Source organism: Lipophrys pholis, assembly GCF_963383615.2.
Source record: "Lipophrys pholis genome assembly, chromosome: 1".
In the NCBI taxonomy this organism is placed as follows: domain Eukaryota; kingdom Metazoa; phylum Chordata; class Actinopteri; order Blenniiformes; family Blenniidae; genus Lipophrys; species Lipophrys pholis.
Window position 1 is genome coordinate 18076026 of NC_137635.1, and position 24289 is coordinate 18100314.

Below are 24289 nucleotides of genomic sequence, written 5' to 3' on the forward strand. Positions count from 1 at the left end.
AAAAGCAATATTAGTTCTTCTAAAACCCATTAAAACCAATTAGACAACCGCACGCTGAGTGACAACAAGCCTTGATTACTCTTGGAGAGGAGATCGACGCTATCTGGAGCTTTTTGAACACATCAGCATTTTACTGAAGGGGGGATCTCGGTCCCTGTAGAGTCATTTATCTCTGATGTAGTACACAGTGGTGTCAAAGAGCGCCTTGTGAACCCCCCCCCCTCAAGACCAGCAGGAGGTATTTTAATGGCTTTCTGACCTATGGTGGCAACAGCCTGGTCACAGGGAGGCCATTGTGCCCCATCAGACACAGTAAGTCACAGGTACTCTGTTCTTCTCTTTCTGCTGTGAGCTGCTTAGGTTTGTCTGAATGAAGCTGTCAAGTAAATAAATGACGGGGTTTCACCTTGAGGCAGGATTGAATACACACCCGTCAGTCAGTGCTCGTCGGTTATGTGGAATATCTTAGAAAACTATGGAATAAAGGGGGATTTTAGGTGGATAAGAGGTTACAATAGGTTAACATAAATCAAATTATAAGGACATTATTTGTGGGGGTGCCACAGGGATCAGTATTAGGGCCCAAACGTTTTATATTATTCAACAATGATCTGTACAATAGATCCAAATCTTTCAAATCTGTCTCATTTGTCGATGATGCCATTGTCTTTTGCTCTGGGAAGAATCTTCAGCAGTATATGATCACTAAAGAAACAGATTTATTTCAAATGTGGCTTGACCGAAATAATCACAGATGTAGGGAAAACAAAGATCCTGTTTGGAAAACCCCAACACAAATGTTCAGGCATGTCAAAAGAGTTTACGAACATTATAATAGACCACAATTATTTTTTTGTTTATGTTTACAGATTTTGAACATGACCACATTATTTAGCCACCACTGTGGTAGTTAATACCAAGACTTTAAGGGGCTGGGACAGAGCCAAAACCAACATATAATCAACACTTCCTCATTGTGTCTTCCTTAAGAGGCATTTCCACGACAGAGGCATTTAAACTTCCTTGCACCAACATGTTAAAAGCCTAACCTGAGTTTTCTCTGCTGTGTGAAGTCATACCAGAGGAATCCCTGTTTGTTTCTGAAAGCAGGCAGTCACAACACGGCTGACCTTTAAAGACAGGAAGGACCAGGGAGTTCACCGTCAGGTAGCAACTACAGCTTGTTTAACCTCTTCTGTCTGAGTCTAAACTGCTTGACAAACGAGAAGCCGTTTACAGCCAGTAAAAGCACTTGTAAGAGTTGCTAACAAGCCTCCGAGTCATCCCAATCTGATGAGGGATCAGAGATCAGAAATATGTTGGTTTTATCGCAACAATTTGAGACAAGCGTAAAAAAATACAATGGAAACTCTTGAGGAGATCATTCAGAAAAAGAAAAAAAAAAATGTTCTGATCAAATTAGAGTTGTTCGTCAAAAAAACGTTCTTTAGTCCGCTCACACCCTTTTACCTGAAGGTCCTCTCATTTCAAAATACTACTGGAATGACAATCATTTTCGTTATCAATTGGTCTGGAGGTCATTTTCTCACTGTATTTCTTAGTTTTGGAGGGTTTCAAAATGCCAGAAAATAATAAGAATAGAAAAAGTCCTGCAAAAATGAAATCTTGTCAACATTTTCAGGAATATCTTCACATTTATAAAGAAACAACAACATTTTTGTAACAGCGATAACGTATCACTCTAGTGGTGATTAATCAGGGGAATCAAATACATGGCATAGAGAAAAAAAGAGGTTCAAATATGAAGGATGACCTTGCACTGTTTAAACATTATAAAAATACTTATTTCCTTATTTTGTTATATTTCTTTTAAACCTCTTTTTGCCAGTCAATGAAAAATGTGTTTTATTGCACATATATAACTTATAAATTTGGGATCGTAAACCTAATATTTCTTTATATCTTAAACCACTGTGTGTTTTGATGTTTATGCTTAATGTGGATGAACTTCACTTAAAGTTTCTGTGTTATTTTCGTTGTTTTGTTGACATTTTATGGGTATTTTCCAAATTCTAGTCATTTTTTTCTACATTTTTACCTTTTTTTCATTATGTCTGTTTGGGACATAAATGAAACTGTGGATTCCCCTTACAGAGATGGATAATTTATCTAATCCAATGTAATCCAATGTAGTGTCTAGGACCTGCTTCAATCAAACAAATAATTGTTTTTTTCAATCTACTAATCTGACAATGGCACAAAGGTTTCAACCGGGCAGATAAACTGATCTCACTGAGTACATTTGTATTATTTATTTTGGAATCCGCTTTGTGTTTCTGGCCTGATCGACTCTGTGATGGCGCATGACTCCGGCACTGCATAAAGTGAAGTCCATTTACCTTTTATATGTAGAGCCTCTTTAGATTATATTTACAGTAAATGTACCTTCAATAAAAAGTTATTGACGTGTGTACTTCCTTGGCGGTCGATCCTCAGGAGCAGTTCACCTCTTGGCCTGCGCGCACGGCCCCTCGTTGGCTGCGCGCGCCGAGGCGTCACCATCTGTCATCCAGCAGCGGCGCGTCACGCGCGCGTCTTCCGCGGATCTCCTCCCATTGTAAGAAACAGCTGTGGACTGTGAACCGTGGAGCTGAGCGCGGGTCTGACACGGATTACCTGGATACTGGTTTATACTCTGGATTTTCTTTGGTTCTGGCTATTAATTAAAAGCCTCGGTTGTTTTGTTTTTTTTCTTTGTTCTTTTTGTTGTTTTTCTTCAGTGGATCCATTTCCCTGATCATTCATAGCCATGCTTTTACACATACTGCCTGTATTGGTGATCCTGGAGTCCTGTTGCGCCCACCTCCTGTCCGAGAGTCCCGACGGAGCCGCGCGTCAGGCTCGCGGGGTCCCGCCAACGGCCGCCGAGCCGCGCGTCTTTACGCACGACGGCACCACCCGGGACATGGTCTCCATCAGCATGTTCAAAGTGTACGAGAGGTACAGCAAACAGCCGCAGAGCCGGAGGGAAGGGAACACCGTGAGAAGTTTTAAAGCCTTCCCGAGTGAGTTTATCTGTCGATTGATCTTTTCTACTGACTAACAAAAGTATTTGGCACTTTGGGTTTTGACTGCTGAAGTCATTTCGACTTTTATAAATTTCATTTCATGTGGAAAAGTTTACACAACCGATGAACCATTACAGGGTTGCATCTCGTATCACGATCACCACGCCAAAGAAAAATAAATTATGTTTCGGAAGCAATATAAAAACTACAATGATTAGAAACTTAGGATTTCTTTAAATCCTATTGGTTTTTTTTATATTGCGACCGAGAAATACAGATTGAAACCAGAAGGTTCAGATTGAACCTGAGGTTTTGAGTGATAAAGAATAATTATTTCATCATCCTAAACATCCAGAGTGCAGGTGCTTTTTCCCTCCACACAGCAGCCCCCGCTTTGCTCTCCTACTTTGGGGTAGATGTCTTCACCTCTGTGCTCCACCAGTGTTGTGATTTAATGAACTGAGCGGCTTCAAGCCTCAAACTGTTAGTTCCCCGGTAGCAGTAACAGCCGAGGTGTTAGACAAGAGCCTATTATCACACCCAGACACCGGCTGCACTGCAGAAAGCCTCAGAGGAGCTCCCTCTGCCATAAGCACTTCCATATGCCTGCCACAGACCTACTGGACCGACCTGATGTTTGTCTTTCAGGCTGTGGTGGAAGTCCGGGAGACGAGCTTGAACTTCAAGAGTATAGCTATCTGGGATGGGTTGTTGTTGTTTTTTTGGGTTGTGCATTTAACCGTGCAACACTTAACATTTTCCATACTGCTGCTGCTGCTTATGTCAGTCAGATGTGTGGAGAAACTTATTGCAGATGATATATCAGATGTTGTTACTCATCTGAGTCAAAAGTCCCTGAGTGAGATGATAAAAGAGGAACGGGGGGAAAAAACAAGATAAAAGAGTAGGGAGAGCAACATGATCACTTCAGCTGTCTTTATTGTTCATTTCAAAAAGAGTCGCACTCCCTGAGGGCTTCAACTAAATATCTGCTCGGCGGAACTAGAGAGTGCAGCTCTATCAATCAATCCCTTTTAAAATGTGTTAAAAAAGCTTTGAAAAGAAGGATTTCCGTCTCAGTTTTCACTCTTCTTCATGTTCCCCAGGAGTGTCTCAAGGCAAAGAAGTGTTTCAGTTCAACCTTTCCTCCATGCAGACCGCCGAGCTCATCCTCTCCGCGTCCTTCCACTTTCTCCACAAGCGGCCCCGCCAGCACCACGGGCCATGGCGTTTCCGTAAACCCCGCCACCTGCATCCCCACCCTCCCTCCTCCCAGATCCTCTTCCTCGGATCGTCCCCGCTGGGAAACATAACTCTGGCGCCTCTTAGGAAAGGCTCCTGGCAGGCGAAGGATGTAACTGCACTGGTGAAACATGCCAGGGACGTCGGGGAGCTCGTGGTCACGGTGGAGTTTGACATGGGGGCGCAGCAGAGGAGCCCACACGGCCAGGAGCGACTCTCCCCGGCCAGCCTGCCGTACATCCTGGTGTATGCCGACGATCAAGCCATCGACGAGCCCAACAGCGTGGCCGTGTCACTTCAGAGGTACGGCCCATTTCCTGTGGGGGAGGACGCGGCAACCTCAGCCTCAAGAATCCGGAGGGAACTTCACCTCCAGATCCAAAACAACGATATCCCAGAGGTCCAGTTCAACACCTTGAAGAACCACGAACTGTGGCAGAACACGTATTTCCCTGCAAAGGCCAAAGCTGCAGTCAAACCAGGAAGGAAGCAGGGTCAGGCCGGCAGCGAGGGCCTGGGCAAACCCCAAGTGCTGACTTTTGATGAGAGGACAATGAAGAAGGCCCGGAGGAGACAGTGGAGCGAGCCCAGAGTTTGCTCCAGGCGCTACCTCAAGGTTGACTTTGCTGACATCGGCTGGAGCGAGTGGGTGTTGGCGCCAAAATCGTTTGACGCGTACTACTGCGCCGGCACCTGCGGGTTCCCCATTCCTAAGGTGAGCCACAGGAAGGGTTAACTCACATGCTGTGAGGAAGTGTTGGGTCGAACTTTACTAGAATAAGAGAAATTCACTGAGTATTTCAAATAGGAAACCAGGATAGGAAATAGGATTGGCATTCGGAAAATGTACTTGAGTCAAGAGGATCTCAAAGTTTTTAGACAGAAACTGTAGGTTTGTTCTGTTTCTGATCTCTTATCTCTACCGGTGACCAGCCACCGGATCGTTGTGATCATGGTGCCAAATATACAGAGATCATCATGACTGGGTCGCTTCTGTTGCTTCAGCAGAAGTATTTGATGAGGGAAGAAGTTTTCTGGGCTCACATGAGTCAGCCACATTACTTTAAAGTGTCACATTGCAGTAGTTACCCAGCTGTTGACATAAGAAACGATCTCATGGACCGAAGCTCTTTGTTTCGTCGATCTAACCACGGACAATGGAGCACGCAATGAGGACTCTGTAGTGTTTCATAGTTAGTCGCCTCATTTTCTTTCGCGCTTCAGTCGCAGTTCTGATATAAATGAGTGTCAGTAAGTTGCGTCAGTAAAATTGCCTCCACATGGAGCAAATCAACAATTCATAGAAGTTCTGTGTGCAAATCCCACATTTTCTGACCGCTGCTCTTCTTTTGGGCGTCTTCCCTCAGGTGGCTCGTCCCTCCAACCACGCCACCATCCAGAGCATCGTCAGAGCCGTGGGGATCGTTCCCGGCGTGCCCGAGCCGTGCTGCGTCCCCGACAAGATGAGCCCGCTCTGCGTTCTCTTCCTGGACCCCAACAGGAACACGGTGCTGAAAGTTTACCCCGCCATGTCCGTGGACACGTGTTCCTGTCGGTAGGAGCAGAGGCGCGCTCGGCCGAGGGCTTCGGCTGAGGACTGGTTTGAAACGTGGACTCGGCGTAAAGCGCGTGTCAGATGAGAGAAAGGCTGAGGCGAGATGAACGGAGGAGGACGCAGAGAGTCGGACTTGATTGGACACTTTCTTCAGTCTTTATTGCCCCCCCCCACCCCCACCCCCCCATCCCTTTTAAACGTTCTCGGGGACGCGGGCCTAAAGAAAGCCATGTTTGTAGCTCCGTGTTGACTAGCTCGACATCCTGCAGATAGAGCACGTTTCCATTCATCCCTAACAACCTTTTCCTGTCCTTGTTTTCCAGTTGTCACGATTTAGAAAGTCGTTTTTGCGAAGGGCTCGTTTCTTTGGGAGTCAGCGTGGACTCAGACTGAACCCCGTGTTGGAAACGACTCAGACTCCTCAGGAAGGGCTTCTTACGTGGAACATTTTTCACTTGCTCACCTTTTGACTTTAGAGCTTCGAATGGACTGACGTACCGAAAGAGACTCTTTGCCAACTAACCAGCCCTCGCGGTGTCATTACTAATGCAAAGTAAGTGGTACTTTTTTTTCGGAAGTGAAGTGACACTTGATCCTGCATGAAACCTCATATCGTCGACTATATTCCAATTTTTTGTTTATACCTTGTACATAATGAGTATTTTGAGTGTTTAAGCATCAGAAGCCTCATTTTGCAGGTCAGTGCTGTCACAGGGTAAAAGGAAAGTAAACTAAACAGTGCATTGCTGCCACCTGCTGGGCATTTTATAAGAGTTGAAGGGACTTTTTAGACTTCAGTAATCCTCTTTGTTACAAGAACAATGTCGATCCAAAAGGATGTGTACAGGTTGTTTTATGTACAGTTCACTGCAGATACACCTCATATTAGTACAGCTGATTAGTAATACGGATGTGTCAGCTCAATTATATTTCAATCGTAATACTGATGTGTGCTTTTACAGGTCGTAGAGATTATGTTTGCTTGGGGTGGAAATACATTCAATTTGTACATAGAGTCAGTGAGACTTGTTGAAATAACTTTGATAAGAATAATAACAGTATGAGCTGAGCATAATGTACTGTGTTCCATATATTTACCCTAAATGATGTTACGTCATAATACATAGTATTTTATAGTTTATTTAAAGCTAAGCTAATGTCTGACTTTGTTTCTGTATAAAAATCATCATTTTTTTTTATTATTAAATATCAGATTTTGGACACATTATTTATATATTTTCCCCCCTCAAAATACAGCTCTTTTATATTTAAACAGATGTATTCGTCATGGAAAGCTACACTTATTAGTATTGTTAGTTTTAAACAGAGAATCTTCATTAAGCTGTGCTCCTTTGGGCAGTTTGTTGTCTTTAATCCAGTTGTTGTCTATCCAACTTTGTTTTCTCTTCGGCTCCGCTTACACGACAATTCTCCCAGTGAAAACACGTTGGTTTTGGAGTTTCATTTCAGAAAAGTTCAGAAACGATGTCCATTTACACAAAACGGCAGAAACGCTGAAAACAATGTGGTTAGTGCACCAGGTCACAAGGTGGTGCCGTTGGTTGTTTTTATAATGAAGCCACGCACGTGTGGAATCGAAGCGGGTTTTTTTTTTTCAGTGCTTCATTGTCGCGTGAACGGCAACAAAGGTTTTCTGTTTTCACTTGAAAACGTTGTCGTGCAAACGGGGACCTCACCCTTTGCTAGATTATCATAGTTTTAGTGGCAACAGCAGTAAAAAAAAAACTATTTAAACAGGCTTCCGAAGAGATTAGTCAACACAATTAGCAGCATCTGCTAACTATGGTGGATAAAATAAATTATTTACTAATAGTATTGTTTACCTGAAAGTTGTTAAAATGCTGGATGTTTCGATAGTAGATTTCTGTTAACGTATTAGTAAAACCTGCATTAATAAGTGATAAAAGTCTTAGTGTTACATACTTATCAGGCCAGCCTGATGTTTTTCTTTTTTCTTTTTTTTCTCCAAGTTTATCTTTAAAAAAGATAAAAAGATGATGCATAACTTAATGGTCAAATGTTGCATGCGCGTATCAGCAGAAGCCCGCAGGTTGTTGTGAGAGGTTTATGAATAAATATCATTTCTTTAATTCTGAGTCACATATTCTGAGATTGATTGTGATTATTTCAAAGCAATTGGCAAGTAATTTGTTCTATCTTTTACAACCCTCATTGAAATGTAATGCCTCTTTACCCAAGGAGCAAAAATATCTAATGCTTTTTTTTTTTTTTTTTTTTTAAGATTAAAAGCTAATTTAGTGTGAATGTTAAAATGTTATTTGGATTTTTGATAATAAAAACAAGAATTAAAAGTTTTTTTCTTTTATGTTTTGATATGAACACCAATGTTATTGAATGAATGAATGAATGAATGAATGGTTTATTATTTATGTTACATTTTCAGTGCAAACGTTGAATTTTGTGCATTCATTTTAAAGTGCTTGAAAGTTCACGCACACTTTTTTTTGTTTTCTTATTTTATAATATCTGTAGCCGAAATGGGTATAGGCTGAAGCCAAGGCTACTTGTTGCCTATCCCTTAAAAAAACCCTTAAGTCACCCAGGACACCAGTGATACAAAAGAAGAAAAAAAACAAAACTGAAAAAAACCCAAAACATAACAGAAGTAATACAAAAAAGAAAAAACTAAACAACATATAACAGAAGCCATTTTTCATTGTAACCATTCATATTTTTTTTTTTACCCTCCAATGTTTTTTTGAAGAACAACAGAGATTTACACAATTTTAAGTCGTCACTAAGTCCTTTTCATAAAATGACTCCCAGAAAGGAAACACATCTATATTTAACGTTGGTTCTCACGCCACCTCTTTCAAATACACACAATCCTCTTAAATTATCATTATTTTCTCTTAATTAAAAAAAATAAAAAATTGAATACCTGTATGAAGACTTTTATTCTTCACTCGAAATAGTATTTCTAAGTATGCAAAATCTACAAATTTTAAGGTGCAAGATTCTATGAATAGTTTATTAGTGTTTAGCAGATAGGAAGCTTTATTTATTATTCTAATAATTCCTGTTCTATATGTATTTCCCCAAACCTCAACACAATATGTCTTGTTTGGGATAAGAAGTGAGAAATACAATATATGCAAACATTTCTTGTTCAGAAAGTGGCTTGTTTTCTAAATAATACCAATAGTTTTAGATAATTAATTTTTTATTTATTCTAAATGTGGCTTCCAACTGAATTTATGATCTAGGATTACCCCTAGGAATTTATTCTCATACACTCTTTCAATTCTTTCTCCATTTTGGATTAATTGAATGTCACATTGTGTCCTCACCCCACCAAACACCTTAAATTTAGTTTTATTTTCATTTAATAACTTGTTAATTTGTCGCCATTTTTTTTTAGATTGGGTCCACCTTAGCCATTTCCATCATATCTGGAAAAATACCAGCTTGAAATGATTTTTTGCATATATAAGTGAATGGTTTAAGGACACAGTCCATTACTTCCTTTCTAAGTGACATATCTGGTGTTATCGTCTGTAGACTTTTTACTCACATCCAGATCATCAGGTAACCAGCTTCAGAACAAGTTTTGTGAGTTTATTTACGTCCCTAATGCCTACATTGTCTGCTGTATCCATGCCAGTACATTTTGTTGTCCCTTTTTTTTGTTTTTTAATCACTCTGGACTCCTGGAGAGGAAATGAGAAGCATGAACGTAACGAAAGGAATTTTCATGAAACCCAGTGTGAAACGAGTACTGAGTGAATGGGGGGGGTTGGCAGATTTGGGCCAACGGCCTCACACACAGTGACATTTAGTGTCAGATCCCACCCCCCCCCCCCCCCCAACCCCACAGGGAGAAGTGTGGAGCTTCCTACTTCCTATCCTGTCATCCATCCAGCTTCCATACCCGCTTTATTCAAGCCCGACTCCGGCGGAGTCTGGCTGCGCACACCCAAGCTCACACACTCGTTCACATCTCAGTCATTTGAAGTTACCGATCTAAACCTTATGCAGGCACATCAAGAGGAAGTTCCTCTCAAAGTTATCATGCCCGCTATAATAACGTCAAATCTAGAGATTTCAACTAGAAACTTAGTTCATGAGGATTTGATGTATTTTTGAAACACGAACAAGAATAATTTTTTGTGTTATAAGCTTAATATTAAGCTAAAACTATCCGTTTTTTTTCTCTTTCAAACATCGACGAAGAAATAAAAGTCCTGCATTCTGTCATTTAGCTGCTTATATAAATTTGACACCCAGCTGCAGTGCAGAGGTTACCCAAGGGGATTCCTGTAGTAAATCTGGCTCCTGCGTCGGCGTGTCTAGTTCACTTTTCTTGGCTGGTTTCGTTATGAGGCCAGGATTTCACCCCCTCGAGCTGGGAAAAAAGCCTATATAGAGAAGTCTGCCTGTCAGTGACCTCACATTTTCCAGCGCCTCACTCATCATTATTGCAAAGTGTTTACAGTGTCTTCATTAGCGGCCAGCCCTCTCTCGATAACAGAGCTTTAAAGACGGCTTCAACGGCCGTGATAAGGTTGGCCGCGCTACTATTTTGGTTGACACAAGTCCCCGTGTTTACTCTGGGAGCATGGGAGCGGACATCAGCACTGTGAGCCTCGCACTTAGGACCACCATTTTCAAACTTTGCCACCGCAAAGTCTGTTTTCGCACCAGCAAGAAGGTAAAGCGGTTTAAGGAAGACCTTGATTCCGAAATGCAGATCTCCAGAGCTGTCCTGCTCCAGCTGTGTTCCAGTCTGGTGCTTTCTACCCACTACTGCACCTGCAGGACGCTCACCAGCGAGGATCCAGAGGAGTTCTACTCTCGGCTGTCACTGGACCTGGCGGAGGAGGAAGACGCCGACTCGAGGATGGAGAACCTCCTGGGAACCATGAAGGAGGGTTTTCTGAGGCAGCTCAACCTGTCGGACATTCCCAAGGAGCACGGCAAGATCTCCCCCCCTCAGTTCATGATGGAGCTGTACAACAAGTACGCCTCGAACAGCTTGGCAGCCCCTCAGTCTGATGTCATACGGAGCTTCACCGCACAAGGTACAGGAGGCTTGAACTGGGTATTAGGAGAACACTGGGAAATACTCTTTTCTGGGGTTGGCCTAGCTGTAACAACTTGGGAGTTCATCTTGTTTATGTAGTTGCTTCTTATCATTATAGCTGAGATTTCTTCTCTTGTGATTGTAACCTATAGCCTAATCCCTAACCCATCTAATCTGATTAAAAAGGGCAGCAAAGTCCACTTCGCTTATTTTATTTCTGAGATCCAAAGTGATCTTAACTTTCTAGAATCAGACAGCGAATGATGTCTTTTCAATCATCATCATTTAATCAACCAAATTACATTTAACATCAGTGTTTAATGGTTACAAAGGACTATTTTCATCATTTGGAAACAGGAACACAAATACATCTAACTTGTCTTCTCCTGACTGCTGTGACCAATTTCATGCACACCCTTTGATATGATTGTTGAAATGTGGCACGCTCTTTCAGTTTTAAATAATCAAACTGTGTCTCATCTTGTCACAAGATATCCTCTCTGTGACAGACGGCGCGGTGTCTAAACACAGGCTGGAGTTCAACATCAGCGTCCCCGCTCACGAGAAGATCACCACTGCCGAGCTGCAGCTCCTTCTGCTTCCAGATTCCAGGCCGAAGGTCACTTCCACCAATTTCCAGGCCACTGTCAGAGTGTACGAAGTCAACGACACCGGTTTGGCACCGCCGATGCAGCTGCTGGTTGGCCAAGAGGTGGCGGGTCCGCAGAGCAGGTGGGCCACATTCGACGTGACCACAGCCATAAAGTCGAGACGGGGAGCAACGGCTTTTGACGTAACGGTGGATCAGAAGAACTGCAGGACAGGAAGTAACGGATGTTTGAGTTTGAGTCTGTCCATTGGCGATAACGCTTCGGCAGCTTTGATAGTCTTCTCAGACGACCTCGGGAGCAGGAGGTGGGAGTCCCAGAAGGAACTAAAAGAGATGATCCTTCACGAAGAGGAAACCTTCCTGCACGCCGCGGTCAACCTGCGCGGCGAAAACCGCCTCCCGAATGGTTCCGCAGCGCTCCAGCGCGCACGAAGGAAGAAAAGAAAGGCGGAGCGGGAGTACTGCAGGAGAACATCTCTCAAGGTCAGCTTTAAAGACATCGGCTGGGACAGCTGGATTGTGGCTCCTCCAGAATACGACGCCTTTGAGTGCCGGGGCTTGTGTTACCACCCGCTGACGGACGAATCCACGCCGTCAAAGCACGCCCTCATCCAGACCCTCATGAACATCAGGGACCCCAGGAAGGCCAACATGGCATGCTGCGTCCCCATCAAACTGGACCCCATTACAGTCATGTACCAGGAGAACGGGCGCCTCACTATAAGATACCTGTACGAGGAGATGAAGGTGGCCGAGTGTGGCTGCAGGTAGTGAGAGACTTGTGATAGCAAAGGTGGCTTGGATGGTGCTTATCAAGCATTTCATTCATTTTAGTCTAGGATTCATGTACATAATATCCCTCTGTTTGTCCATCAAGTGCACCAGTAACATGGATTTATTTTTTTAAAAAAACAACCGGTGGAGTTGAGAAGAAATATTCAACCATCAGAGTCCTAAATATTTCAAACTGTAACTTTTCACATTTCACATGAAAACACCATCATATCTCACACTGGAAAAGACAGATCTATATATCCTGTATATTTATATTGTATTTAAATCTTATGTGTATATATAAAAGTTTGTCCTGCCAGTTGTTTCTGTTTGCGTGTTTTAGCTTTAAGGTGAATGAATGACAAGTAATCTTATAAATATCCGTAATTTCTGCTACTATATCCACATGGACAACAATGTTTGGGCAAAAATGTAGGAGAATCTGTTGGTATAAAAAAAAACGTAAAACACAGCAAATGACCATTTTGTCCGCCAGGACATCTGCTGATATTATGTGCATGTAAATCTGTATATTTCTACTGTGAGTGTAATTTGTTTATATTGATGAATTGAGAAAAGTACTCTGTAAATTGCTGCCTTACTGAATAGGTTGCACATGCATGCAATCACAGATAGTGCATCGACCGTACCCGAAGTCTCTACACAATGCTGCTATACAGAACGGCATCGTTATGAATACACCTCCAGTAGATAGGTTGTCATGTGTTTGTTGCCTTAATACATTTTGGTTGAATTAAAAACCGTCACCCAGATGTTGATCATTAAAAAAATACAATCTGATAAGTGTATAATATAATACAGCATGTTTTCATTGTGTCATATTATGTCTCATGATGTCTACATTTTGTTTCTGAGGCCCATCGATATACATGAATAAAAAACAATATGCCTGTTTTAAAAGTGTTATATATGTGAGTTTAAGTCATGGTTTATGATTTTAGAGCTACTGACTGACTGACTGACTGACTGACTGATCCAATGAAACCCAGTGAATGAACAACTGACTAATTTAACTTTGTGTTTAGGTGATTTTGAGAGGTTAACTGATTGAGTGACATAAGACCATTTCACTGGTTGGTTGCTTGGTAAAATATAGGCTGTTGATTGACTGACTAGTTGGGTTCTTGTTTGATTAGATGGTTGGTTTGCTGTGATTGAATTGATTGACTGGATAAAACACAATTATTTTTGGAGCCTGTTTTGATAGAAAGTTGTTGTTTTTTGGGGGGCTTAGAATAGTTATATATAACTGTGCCGTTTCCTTGCTTTAATTTTATTATGACTCTGAATTAGGGGAATTATGGCCACCCAGCAAAGACTAATTTCATGCAGGAAGATTCTTATCAGAATTTATCATATGTTCATCCATCACTTAAAACTCATGTTTGGCAATTGTCTTCACTGCTGGGGCTGTAATCACGAAACAAATGGACTCAAATTGCCTTCAAAATTACTGAGTGAATCAAATTTGATTCGTCCAAGTGTCTATCTCAACGCAGTGAAAGAAAAGTGTGAACATCTTATCAAATACGTTACAAATAGATTATTCTGATCGATGATTCCTATCAATTTGTTTCACTTCCCTTTCCCCCATAAAGTATAAATATTTGTAGAATGTGACGACCTTATCAGAGCCGGACCTCCAGACCCAAAACCAGAGTGGGGGTGAGTTTGTCCAAACACTTGAATGTGTTGCGTGTGCAATCCCAAACTGCTCTGGTCTCAAAATAGCACTATTATCGCGGACTGCAGTCCCATTCCAAAGGAAATAATTGGCTTTATTGTTTGCCAGGAAATTGTCTGTTACTGTGGTCATAAGACCATTTCCAATTCTGTTACTCTGTTTAGTTGATTAATTAAGAAATATTCAATACGCAACATTGTGAAACAAATTTTTTTTTAATAAATTGTAACTTTATTATTTGATATCCCATATTAAAGTTTGTCCATTGTAATGGAGACATCCAAATTGTTTAACAGTTCAAGTATGTTTTCAGAGTTTTGGGTAACTCTGCTCCATTTTGACACATACATACTATCAAAGAATAACGGTAAAATTCAAGGTGTCGATGTGTGAATGGCCTTAAACTGCATCCGGGAAAGTGGCTGAGCTCAGACAGTATTATGTAAGGAATTAAATGGTATTAAAGGTTCAGGCGCTGCGATTAGCCAGTGAGTGAATTAAAGTCAACAGTAGTGTTATTTAATTAAGCGTGATTGACCAGGTCACATGTAAAACAGGGGAAATAAATGATCACTCAATCCATTGAATTGAATGTATTGCATGTGCAATCCCAAACTGCTCATTAAAGAGCTTTTTTTTTTTAATAGCTCTCCAATCAAGCGTTTGTGCCTTTACTTTAATAAAAGCTTTTTTTTTGTTCAAACCCAATTCTCATCCTGCATGTGTTTTAAGAAGGATTTGCCACATGTCCACAAACTGTGTAATCATGTCACCACTAGAGCGACCCAGACATGACCCTTAAAGCTATCACCAGCACTAAAATACAGCACCATAAGCTTTCAAACAGAGAGTAAGAGGGAAGGAGGGGGTGAAAGTTGATCAGGCTTTGACTCCAGTCTATCGATTTCTCACCTGGCCATCAACACTTCACATATTTCTAAAATAAAATATGACAATGCAATAGTGAGTTCTGAAAAAACTATGAATCCAACCCAAAGAAGACAACCTTTTATTGTGGCTGACAATAATCTGGGTCATAAACCATTTTCAGATGCAGAGCAATGTTCCATTAAAAAAAATGTTTAGTCTCTGCTATAGTCTGCTGGCTGAAGCACGACGCGTAATGCGATTAAAGGGTTTACTGGAGACAAAAGCCTCTTATGTTGCTGGAGCTGTCCAAAACAATGCTGAAAATTACATGTTCCCACATGAACAAAAAAAACAAAAAAACAATTTCTTGATGCAGACAAATGAACCAAGTTAGGGTTGGTCCTCATATCGTTGTTGATGAAGACGGGAGTGATGGTGTGTCACACTGTACCACGGCTGTGCATGCTTCTCCTCTGTATTCTCTCTCTCAGTTCACCATTCCAGCCAGCTCTGGTTATAGAGATGGCCAGGATCCTTTTGGAGAACTACTGCTTCCCTGAGAACCTGGTTGGGATGCAAGAAGCAATTCAACAAGCCATCAGCAGTGGAGAAATCCAGCAGATTTCAGACCGGAAGACCCTGGCAGCAGTGCTCACGGTTGGAGTTCAGGGAGCACTGAACGATCCTCGACTGACCGTCTCATACGAGCCTCACTTTGTCCGGGTGACGCCCCCGGCGCTGCCATCTCTACCCAAAGAACAGCTGGTTCGTCTGGTGAGGAACTCCATCAAGATGGAAATCCTTGAGAACAACGTTGGCTACTTGCGGATTGATCGGATCATCGATGAGGAGACGGCGGCAAAACTCGGGTCTCTGCTACGAGAAAATATCTGGGACAAGATTGCGTGCACGTCCTCGCTCATCTTGGACCTGAGGTACAGCACAGCTGGAGAGCTCTCCGGGGTTCCCTCTATAATCTCCTACTTTTCCGACCCGGAGTCCCTCATTCATATTGACACTGTGTATGACAGGCCTGCAAATACAACAAGGGAGCTGTGGACGATACCCTCGCCAATGGGAGCGAGCTATGGGAAGAAAAAAGATGTGATCATTTTGACCAGTAAGCGCACAGTGGGGGCTGCAGAGGCGGTGGCCTACATACTAAAAAACCTGAAGCGAGCCATCACGGTTGGAGAGCGGTCCGCTGGTGGGTCAGTAAAACTCCAAAAGATCAGAATTGGTGAGTCAGACTTCTATATAACAGTTCCAGTGGCGAGGTCTGTGAGTCCGATCACAGGCCAGAGCTGGGAGGTGAGTGGAGTTTCCCCTACGGTCAACGTTCTGGCCAAAGAAGCCGTGGCAAAGGCCAAATCCCTCCTGGTGGTGAAAAAAGACATTCCAAAAGTGTTAGAAAGTTTATCTGACCTGATCTGGAGGTTATATGCCTTCACTGATAGAGTACCGGCTCTCATTCAAAATTTGGAATCCACAGACTTATTTTCCGTCATTTCCGAGGAGGACCTAGCAGCCAGACTCAACCAGAATCTCCAAAGTGCCTCAGAAGACCCTCGGCTCATCATCAAATACCTGCCAGACAATGTTGCCAGTGCAGAGGAGGATTCCGAGGTCCATGAAGCTCCAGATGAGCCCGAATTATTACGAAATTACTTTGATAGTATATTCAAAGTAGAAATTCTCAAGGGCAATATTGGTTATCTCAGGGTTGACACGTTCGTCACGTCATCTCACGGGGCTAAGCTAGAAGAGTTCATGGTGGAAGAAGTATGGGAACCTCTCAAAGATACTGAGAGTCTCATCATCGACTTACGCTACAACACCGGTGGATCCTCGAGCTCTCTTCCTCTAATACTGTCTTATCTGCATGAAAATTCCTCCAAGCGTCACTTTTTTACAGTTTACGATCGAATGCAGAACGTAACGACGGAGCACGATTCGCTGCCCAACGTTACAGGCCCAACGTACCGCTCGACCCGTGGGATTTACGTTCTGACCAGCTACGACACGGCCAGCGCTGGTGAGGAGTTTGCTTACTTGATGCAGTCCTTGCATCGTGGCACCGTCGTTGGGGAAATCACGTCAGGAAACCTGATGCACTCCAAGACATTTGGAATCGAAGGGACACATATAGCCGCGACGGTCCCTTTCATAAACTTCATAGACAACAGCGGGGAGTTCTGGCTGGGAGGCGGGGTTGTCCCTGATGCTATTGTGCTGGCAGAGGAAGCGGAGGAGCGTGTTCATGAGATCGCAGAGTTTCACAAAGGCCTCGGGTCCTTGATAAAGGGGGCAGGGGAACAGCTGGAAGAGCACTACGCGATCCATGAAGTTGCAGTCCAGGTTAGCAAAGTGCTGTTGGATAAATGGGCGGAGGGCTTGTATCGGTCGGTGGTTGACTTTGAATCTCTTGCTTCACAACTGACGACACATATCCAGGAGAGCTCCGGCGACGACCGTCTCCACGTCTTCCACTGCAGCGCTGAGCCCGAGTCCCTTGGTGAAATTCCTCAAATCCCCACCACAGAGGAAGTCGGATACATAATCGATGCTTTGTTCAAATTTGAGGTTTTGTCGGGTAACGTCGGCTATCTAAGGTGCGACATGATGGCAGATTTAGAAGTAGTGAAAGCCATCGGGCCTCAACTCATAAAAGTAGTATGGAGCAAGTTAGTGAACACAGACGCTCTCATAATAGATATGAGATATAACACGGGGGGATATTCAACAGCCATTCCCTTCTTGAGCAGCTACTTCTTTGATGCTAATCCTTTGCAACATCTTTACACCGTTTTCGACCGCACAGCTGCTACCATGACTGAAGTCGTGACGATGCCTAAGGTCTCGGGTCAAAGATACGGCTCCTCCAAGGACGTCTTCATCCTCACCAGTCACATGACCGGTTCAGCCGCCGAAGTGTTCGCTCGCGCCATGAAGGACCTTAATAGGGCCACGGTCGTCGGGGAGCCAACGATTGGAGGGTCTATATCAAGTGGGACGTATCAGATTGGCAGGAGCGTCCTGTTCGCCTCCATCCCGAACCAGGTGGTTTATAGCGCCGTCACTGGGAAAGCGTGGAGCTTTTCAGGGGTTGAGCCTCATGTGGCTGCTCCGGCGAACAACGCACTTTCTGTGGCCAAAAGAATCATAGCAAGGAGGCTTCAGAAGAGACAGCGGGGAAAGTGAACTGGCTTTTTTATTTCCTTTTGGTTTTTACTGAATGTTTGCTTTGCTTCGTGTTTAGACTAGACTTATGTGTCAGAGTGTTTATGTGCAATCGATGAATATTCTGTCAGGTTTTGTGTATTAATCCTTTATTTAAAGTTGATATCCCAATTTTCTATTGCACCAGTTTATTGTAAAGAAGGTTGTATTTCAATTATATTGTGATATTGTTATTCTGTTACTTGTTTGAATGTGTAAGCACTTGTTTGGTTTAAAGCAGTGATCTGCAACCCATCCTTTTGGAGCGTCATATGGCTCTTTAGTCCCTCAGTAGTGGTTCCCTGATGCTTTCACAAGATTATTTATATGCATTTTTTTTTCTTCTTTTTTGCACACAAGACTAATTCTTGTAAGCAATCCTATCTCCAAAAATATCAAAAAAGTAAAATGGCTACAGATGGCTCAAAAAGGCAGGAAGAAAAAATGTCTAAGACCACATTTACACGCCAATGCTTCAAGTGAAAACGCATCATTTTTGTGTTTTCGTTTCGGAAAAGGTACAAATTTACGCGGCAACATTTTCAAAATGACGTCGTTTTTACCTCGTTTTCAAAACAATTCAAAAAATCGGAAGCAGTTTTGAAAAAGTTGCGTTTCCTGTGGCTCCGACGACTGTTGTCATGTAAACAAACACCCAAAAACAGGGCCCAAATCCGCTGACATCAATCAAAAATGGCAAAAGAGCTCAACTGGCCAAAAATCAATGTGTTCAACTTCTAAAAGTAGCTACAAAATTCAAAACTGCAAAAAAATTTCTGAAAGTCTACAGTTTTGAATTAGATTAATGTAACTTCATTAATTCAAACCTATGAAAAAAAAATCACTTTTATGACTTTACGAGCTGTGCTACCTCATTTTCAACTTTCCACAGATTTTCCAACTTCAGAAGGAATTCATTTAGTGGAACGTGGGAATAAATGGCTCTTCTGAACATGAAGGTCACAGACCCCTTATTAACACCATACTCTAAATGCATATTCAGTTTGCCTTTTTTTCAAAAAAATATTTCACTTTCGTTAAACAAATTAAGCAATATTACACAAGATGGAAAATAAAAACTGTTGAAATATCAGGACTACAGCATCACTATGATATTACTTTTATACCACAGTTATGCCGACACTGTCAAAGCCAATAAAAAATAAACAAAATACATTTTCTTCAGTATTTATTTTTTTACATGGTTCTTTATCACTGTGATTCTACATTAATGTAGATTTTGTTTCATCTGTTGAATTTAATCAAATATTTGCATTTACTGTAATAGACGTCATGGAGGACACCGGTAGCAGCTATGAGGCATTCATTCATTCATTAGTCCTGTTTTAGGGTGTCGATATTTGATGGACACTAATCTCTGTGTATTTTAGAAGCCATTGTTTGCTTTATACTTCAGTTGCTCCTGCTGTAAGCGTGTTAAAACGTCTTAACAACTTAACCAGCAGAGGGAGCCAAGAACCCAACAAACCTCCACTGGATCTGCTTATTCATTGCACAGATCAGCTGAATACTGCTCTTCAGTTTAAGTCATTCTAAATGCAAGAATTATCATGAAATGGTTACACTAATTTGTAAACAATAAGTAAAAAAATATCCTGAACACAACGGTTGCTTCTATTTACACACAGATAAAAAAAGGTCCTAGTGAATGATCAACCTACTCTGATTGCCTGAATAGTTTCTCCATCCTTTATTTGTTACAAAACATTTGAGAGGGACATCTTTAAATAGGTGTGCAGAATACTTTGTATTAAATTAAGACCAATATCTTTAGCAACACCCTCTTGTTACTACACCTATTTGGCTGGCTTGTTATTGCATTACAGAGGCACTAATACGATTAGAGGTTTATTGTGGGGCAAATCCTCTTATGTGTGTGCTAACAGAGACCCTGCAGTCAAAACAGTGCCATTTGACAACGCACGTCTCCAGAGACGGAGGTTCAGCGCTACAACCTCCACTTTCCAGCAGCTCGATTCTGTTTGATTTGTTTGGGGGCAAACATGGCAAAGTTTGTCTTTTTAGTGGCGTCTCTTCTTGTTTTGGGAAATGTTACCTTGATCCAAGCCTCATTCCCCCCTACCCTCATTGTAGATATGGCAAAAGTTATTATGGACAATTACTGCTCTCCAGAGAAGCTGGTGGGGATGAAGGAGGCGATCGCTGCGGCCAGTAGCAACACGGAAGTTCTCAAGATCCCAGACGCCGAATCCTTGGCCAACGTCCTCAGCGCGGGAGTCCAGACCACCGTCAGTGACCCACGTCTGAGGGTCACCTATGAGCCAGATTACGTTCCCGTGGTTCCCCCACAGATGCCACCGCTGCCCCCCGAGCAGCTCATCGCTGTGCTCCAGACCTCCATCAAGCTCGACATCCTGGAAGGAAACATCGGCTACCTCAGGATCGACCACATTCTCGGTGAGGAGGTTGCCGACAAGATTGGTTCTTTGCTCTTAGACCTCGTCTGGAATAAAATCCTGCCGACCTCAGCGCTGATCTTTGACTTGCGCCACACCGGCAGCGGGGACATCTCGGGGATCCCCTACATCGTGTCGTACTTCACACAAGCCGAGCCTCTAATTCACATCGACAGCGTCTATGACCGTCCCTCAAACACTACCACCAAACTGTTCTCCATGGCCACACTGCTGGGGGAAAGATACGGCACAACCAAGCCTCTCATCATCCTCACCAGCAAAAACACCAAGGGTATTGCCGAAGATGTCGCCTACTGTCTCAGGAACCTGAAGCGGGCCACCATCGTAGGTGAGAAGACCGCCGGCGGCTCAGTGAAAGTTGACAAAATCAAAGTTGGCGACACCGACTTCTACGTTACTGTGCCGGTCGCAAAGTCCATCAACCCCGTCACCGGCTCCACCTGGGAGGTCGCAGGCGTCACTCCAGATGTGGAGGTCAATGCGGAGGATGCCCTTGCAACCGCGATCAAGATCGTCAGCCTCCGGGCTCAAGTCCCAGCCATTATCGAGGGGTCAGCAACCCTGATTGCCAACAACTACGCTTTTGAGAATATCGCCGCAGATGTTGCTACGAAATTGAAAGGGCTCCTGGCTAACGGCGAGTACAGCATGGTGGTCTCCAAGGACAACCTGGAGGCCAAACTGTCCTCCGACTTGATGACCCTTTCTGGGGACAAGAGCCTCAAGACCACGAGCAACACCCCAGCTCTCCCACCAATGGTAAGGTCTTTGTAGAAGAGATTGTCGGAGCTAATTCTTCAAGGCTTTTGACCGATTAAAGTGTCAAGGAAAAGAGCAAACATTTCTCATTGTACTTGTATCAAATGTGCCAAAATGGTCTCCTCTGCAGGATTATTCTCCAGAGATGTACATCGAGCTAATTAAAGTCTCATTCCACACCGACGTATTTGAAAACAACATTGGCTACCTGCGTTTTGACATGTTCGGAGACTTCGAGGAGGTCAAGGCCATCGCCCAGATTATTGTCGAGCACGTCTGGAACAAAGTTGTCAACACCGATGCTATGATCGTCGACCTCAGGTATGTAATCCTGTTTACAGTGCAAGTCCGAGCTTCTTTTCAAAACTCTCCGCCTATTTTTGAGTGACAAATCATCTACCAAAGCTGCTAAAGCCCATCAGTCTAGCTCTATATAGAAAGGATTTAATAGGCATAGGTTCAGAATTCATCCTGGTAGTTTGTGTATCACTTTAGAATATGGACCACTTAGAAATGTTGATAATTAACAGCTTAACCAACTGATTACAGTTTTCAGAATGGACCTTGACTCAACAGATTATTGGCTAACAGCAACACTGCATTTCTGTGATTGTTTCATGGATTTTCAGGAACAACCTTGGTGGCCCAACAACAGCCATCTCTGGATTCTGCTCTTACTTCTTTGATGGGGACAAGCAGATTGTTCTGGACAAGCTGTACGACAGACCGTCTGGTACCACCACAGAGCTTCTGAGCCTGTCTGAGCTCACTGGTAACTACAAAGAAAACAATCAAAGCATCACGTAGCATTCCCTATATAGCCCCTACTAGGCAAAAGGCAAAGAGAAAACCATGTCCATCCAACCATCCAACCATCCAACCATCCAACCATCCACCCATCCATCCATCCATCCATCCATCCATCCACCCATCCATCCATCCATCCATCCATCCATTTTCTAAAGTCATTGTTTATATAGTTTTGTATACATACAAAACTGGATCTTATTATTTCATATATGATGTTTCACAATTTTTTTAGCAGTGTTACTTTATTTTAAGTCATTTTTAGCTGACTTAGCTGCTTTAGCCATTGCAGCTATTCGGCCATTGCAGCTGTTGTAGCTGTTTTGCCTTTTCTATTGGTTTAAGCTGTTTAGCCAAACATAGTATTTTTAGGTTTTTTTGCCATTTGAAATATTTAACTATCAAAATAAACTGCATTTTTTTTGCTGTTTAAACAATGTTAATCTGGGTAGTCCTTTTAAGGTAAAGAAAGCTTCATTTGTTCATTCTCAATGTTTCAGTACATTTCAACAATTTACAGGTTGATTCTCAACTTCAGCTTCAACTTAATTCCACCTCCATCTGTTTCACTCTTTCAGGCACAAGGTACGGCTCCAAGAAAAGCCTGATCATCCTGACCAGCAGAGCCACCGCCGGCGCCGCGGAGGAGTTCGTTTACATCATGAAGAAGCTGGGCCGCGCCATGATTGTCGGAGAGACCACCGCCGGGTCCTCCCACCCACCCGAGACCTTCCGCGTCGGCGAGACCGACGTCTTCCTGAGCATCCCCACCGTCCACTCCGACACCACCGCGGGGCCGGCCTGGGAGGGCGCTGGCATCGCACCGCACATTCCCACCGCAGCCGCCGCCGCTCTGGAGACCGCCAAGGGGATCCTCAACAAGCATTTTGCAGGCCAGAAGTGAGCCAGGTCCTGAGCGAAGCCAGGACGGGAGACACCCACTTTTACTTTGGCAGCCAAATGGTTTCAAGAATGTAGAGTTATCTGAGAACTGAACGACGTAGATTAAGAACAAAGCGTGAAGTATTTGTCATTCTGCTAATACCTAAGCCTTCTTTGTCTCAATGTAAGGTAGAGCAAACATTCTGCGGGGTTTACTTTTCTGTAGATTTGTGACGCTGAGGTTTTTGAGTATGAATGGTGCTGAAAAGCCCACGCAACTCTTCGTGTCAAAAAGAAATCGCAAAACCATAAGATAACCTCCAAATATCACATATTCAAAGAAGTCAAGTGCACAAACTGATGGAGCACGCACACATACGTTTGCTTTTTTCGCTTGATATCCAAAATTGGGACCATCTAAAGTGATTAAAGTTGTTGATCATTGAATGTGACGTCCTCACTGTGTGAATGAAAACCTACTTGGCTTGTGTCATGTGTAGCAGTGGAGAGACTCAATAAAGATGACATGTGAAATACACAGCCGAGTGTGTGTCTTCATGTTTGTAATTTCTGATTGCATCATCACAAAGGCCCTTGATAGGCCGGACATGGAAGTGCAGTCTGTTGTGTTTTCAGATGGATCCAGTTTGTCATGTGACAATGCAAACCATCTGGCACATCTGAAACGGGGTGTCGAAGGGCCACATGCAGCTCAATTTAATACAGAGTGGATCATGACAGCCCAACGGCTTCGAAAAAAACCACAACGCAAAAAGGTTCAGTTTGCTATGTTGCAAAAAAAAAAAAAGAAAAAGACATTTTGACCCCTTTTACACAATGTTTTTCACGTGAAAAAGTGTTTCCTAATTTGCTCCATCTGAAAAATTAAAAACAAAGTAGACATGTGCTCTTCGATTGCTAATTCTGACTGTTGCATTGCTGATGTCTTCATGTTTTGTCACATATCCTGAAACAGTGATCCTCTTTGAATCAGTTAGAAACAACAGTTAATCATATTGAAAAAATAAAGTAATTTTGGTGCGTGCATTTATCTGGTGGGCAGGTTTTTTTGGTTTTTTTTTTAAAACTTTGTTCACTTAGCTGGAGAGCAGAAGGTGTAGTATACTAAAACTAGTAGGGCAGCAAAGTGGGTGGGTGTCACCTCACAGTGAAAATATCCCCAGTCCGTGTCCGGGTCAGGGGATTCCCCCGCTTGTTCTCTGGTTTCGTCCAAAAACCTAAATAGTGTGAACGTGAGTTTCTGGCTTTGGCCCGTGACAGACTAACAACCTTCACTCCAAAACAACCAATTA

The 24289-nt window shown here is 42.9% G+C and overlaps 4 protein-coding genes across 4 annotated transcripts; all 4 read left to right on the forward strand.

The window, feature by feature from the left end:
• Nucleotides 1–2770: 2770 nt before the first annotated feature.
• Nucleotides 2771–8010, forward strand: gdf10b (growth differentiation factor 10b; the record flags this gene model as incomplete). Its single annotated transcript, XM_080481825.1, has 3 exons — nt 2771–3026; nt 4136–4986; nt 5639–8010. 3 exons carry the CDS (start codon nt 2771–2773, stop codon nt 5828–5830), a joined length of 1299 nt encoding a protein of 432 aa, XP_080337951.1. The 3' UTR covers nt 5831–8010.
• Nucleotides 8011–10552: 2542 nt separating this feature from the next.
• On the forward strand, nt 10553–12272 carry gdf2 (growth differentiation factor 2; the record flags this gene model as incomplete). The annotated part of the gene is made up of 2 exons (XM_080482729.1): nt 10553–10889; nt 11383–12272. 2 exons carry the CDS (start codon nt 10553–10555, stop codon nt 12270–12272), a joined length of 1227 nt encoding a protein of 408 aa, XP_080338855.1.
• A 2956-nt stretch (nt 12273–15228) lies between these two features.
• irbpl (interphotoreceptor retinoid-binding protein like) lies at nt 15229–19217 on the forward strand. Its single transcript, XM_080459564.1, has one exon. It carries the CDS (start codon nt 15268–15270, stop codon nt 18049–18051), a length of 2784 nt encoding a protein of 927 aa, XP_080315690.1. The 5' UTR covers nt 15229–15267; the 3' UTR covers nt 18052–19217.
• rbp3 (retinol binding protein 3) lies at nt 18848–24022 on the forward strand. Its single transcript, XM_080459577.1, has 4 exons — nt 18848–21287; nt 21418–21608; nt 21917–22059; nt 22673–24022. Exons 1-4 carry the CDS (start codon nt 20094–20096, stop codon nt 22996–22998), a joined length of 1854 nt encoding a protein of 617 aa, XP_080315703.1. The 5' UTR covers nt 18848–20093; the 3' UTR covers nt 22999–24022.
• The last annotated feature ends 267 nt before the right edge of the window (nt 24023–24289 follow it).

Coding starts and splice junctions, on each gene's coding strand:
- rbp3 (XM_080459577.1), top strand. CDS start 20,094: ATGGCAAAGTTTGTCTTTTTAGTGGCGTCTCTTCTTGTTTTGGGAAAT. Junction 21,609..21,916: donor GCTATGATCGTCGACCTCAG/GTATGTAATCCT, acceptor ATGGATTTTCAG/GAACAACCTTGGTGGCCCAA. Junction 22,060..22,672: donor GAGCCTGTCTGAGCTCACTG/GTAACTACAAAG, acceptor TCACTCTTTCAG/GCACAAGGTACGGCTCCAAG.
- irbpl (XM_080459564.1), top strand. CDS start 15,268: ATGAAGACGGGAGTGATGGTGTGTCACACTGTACCACGGCTGTGCATG.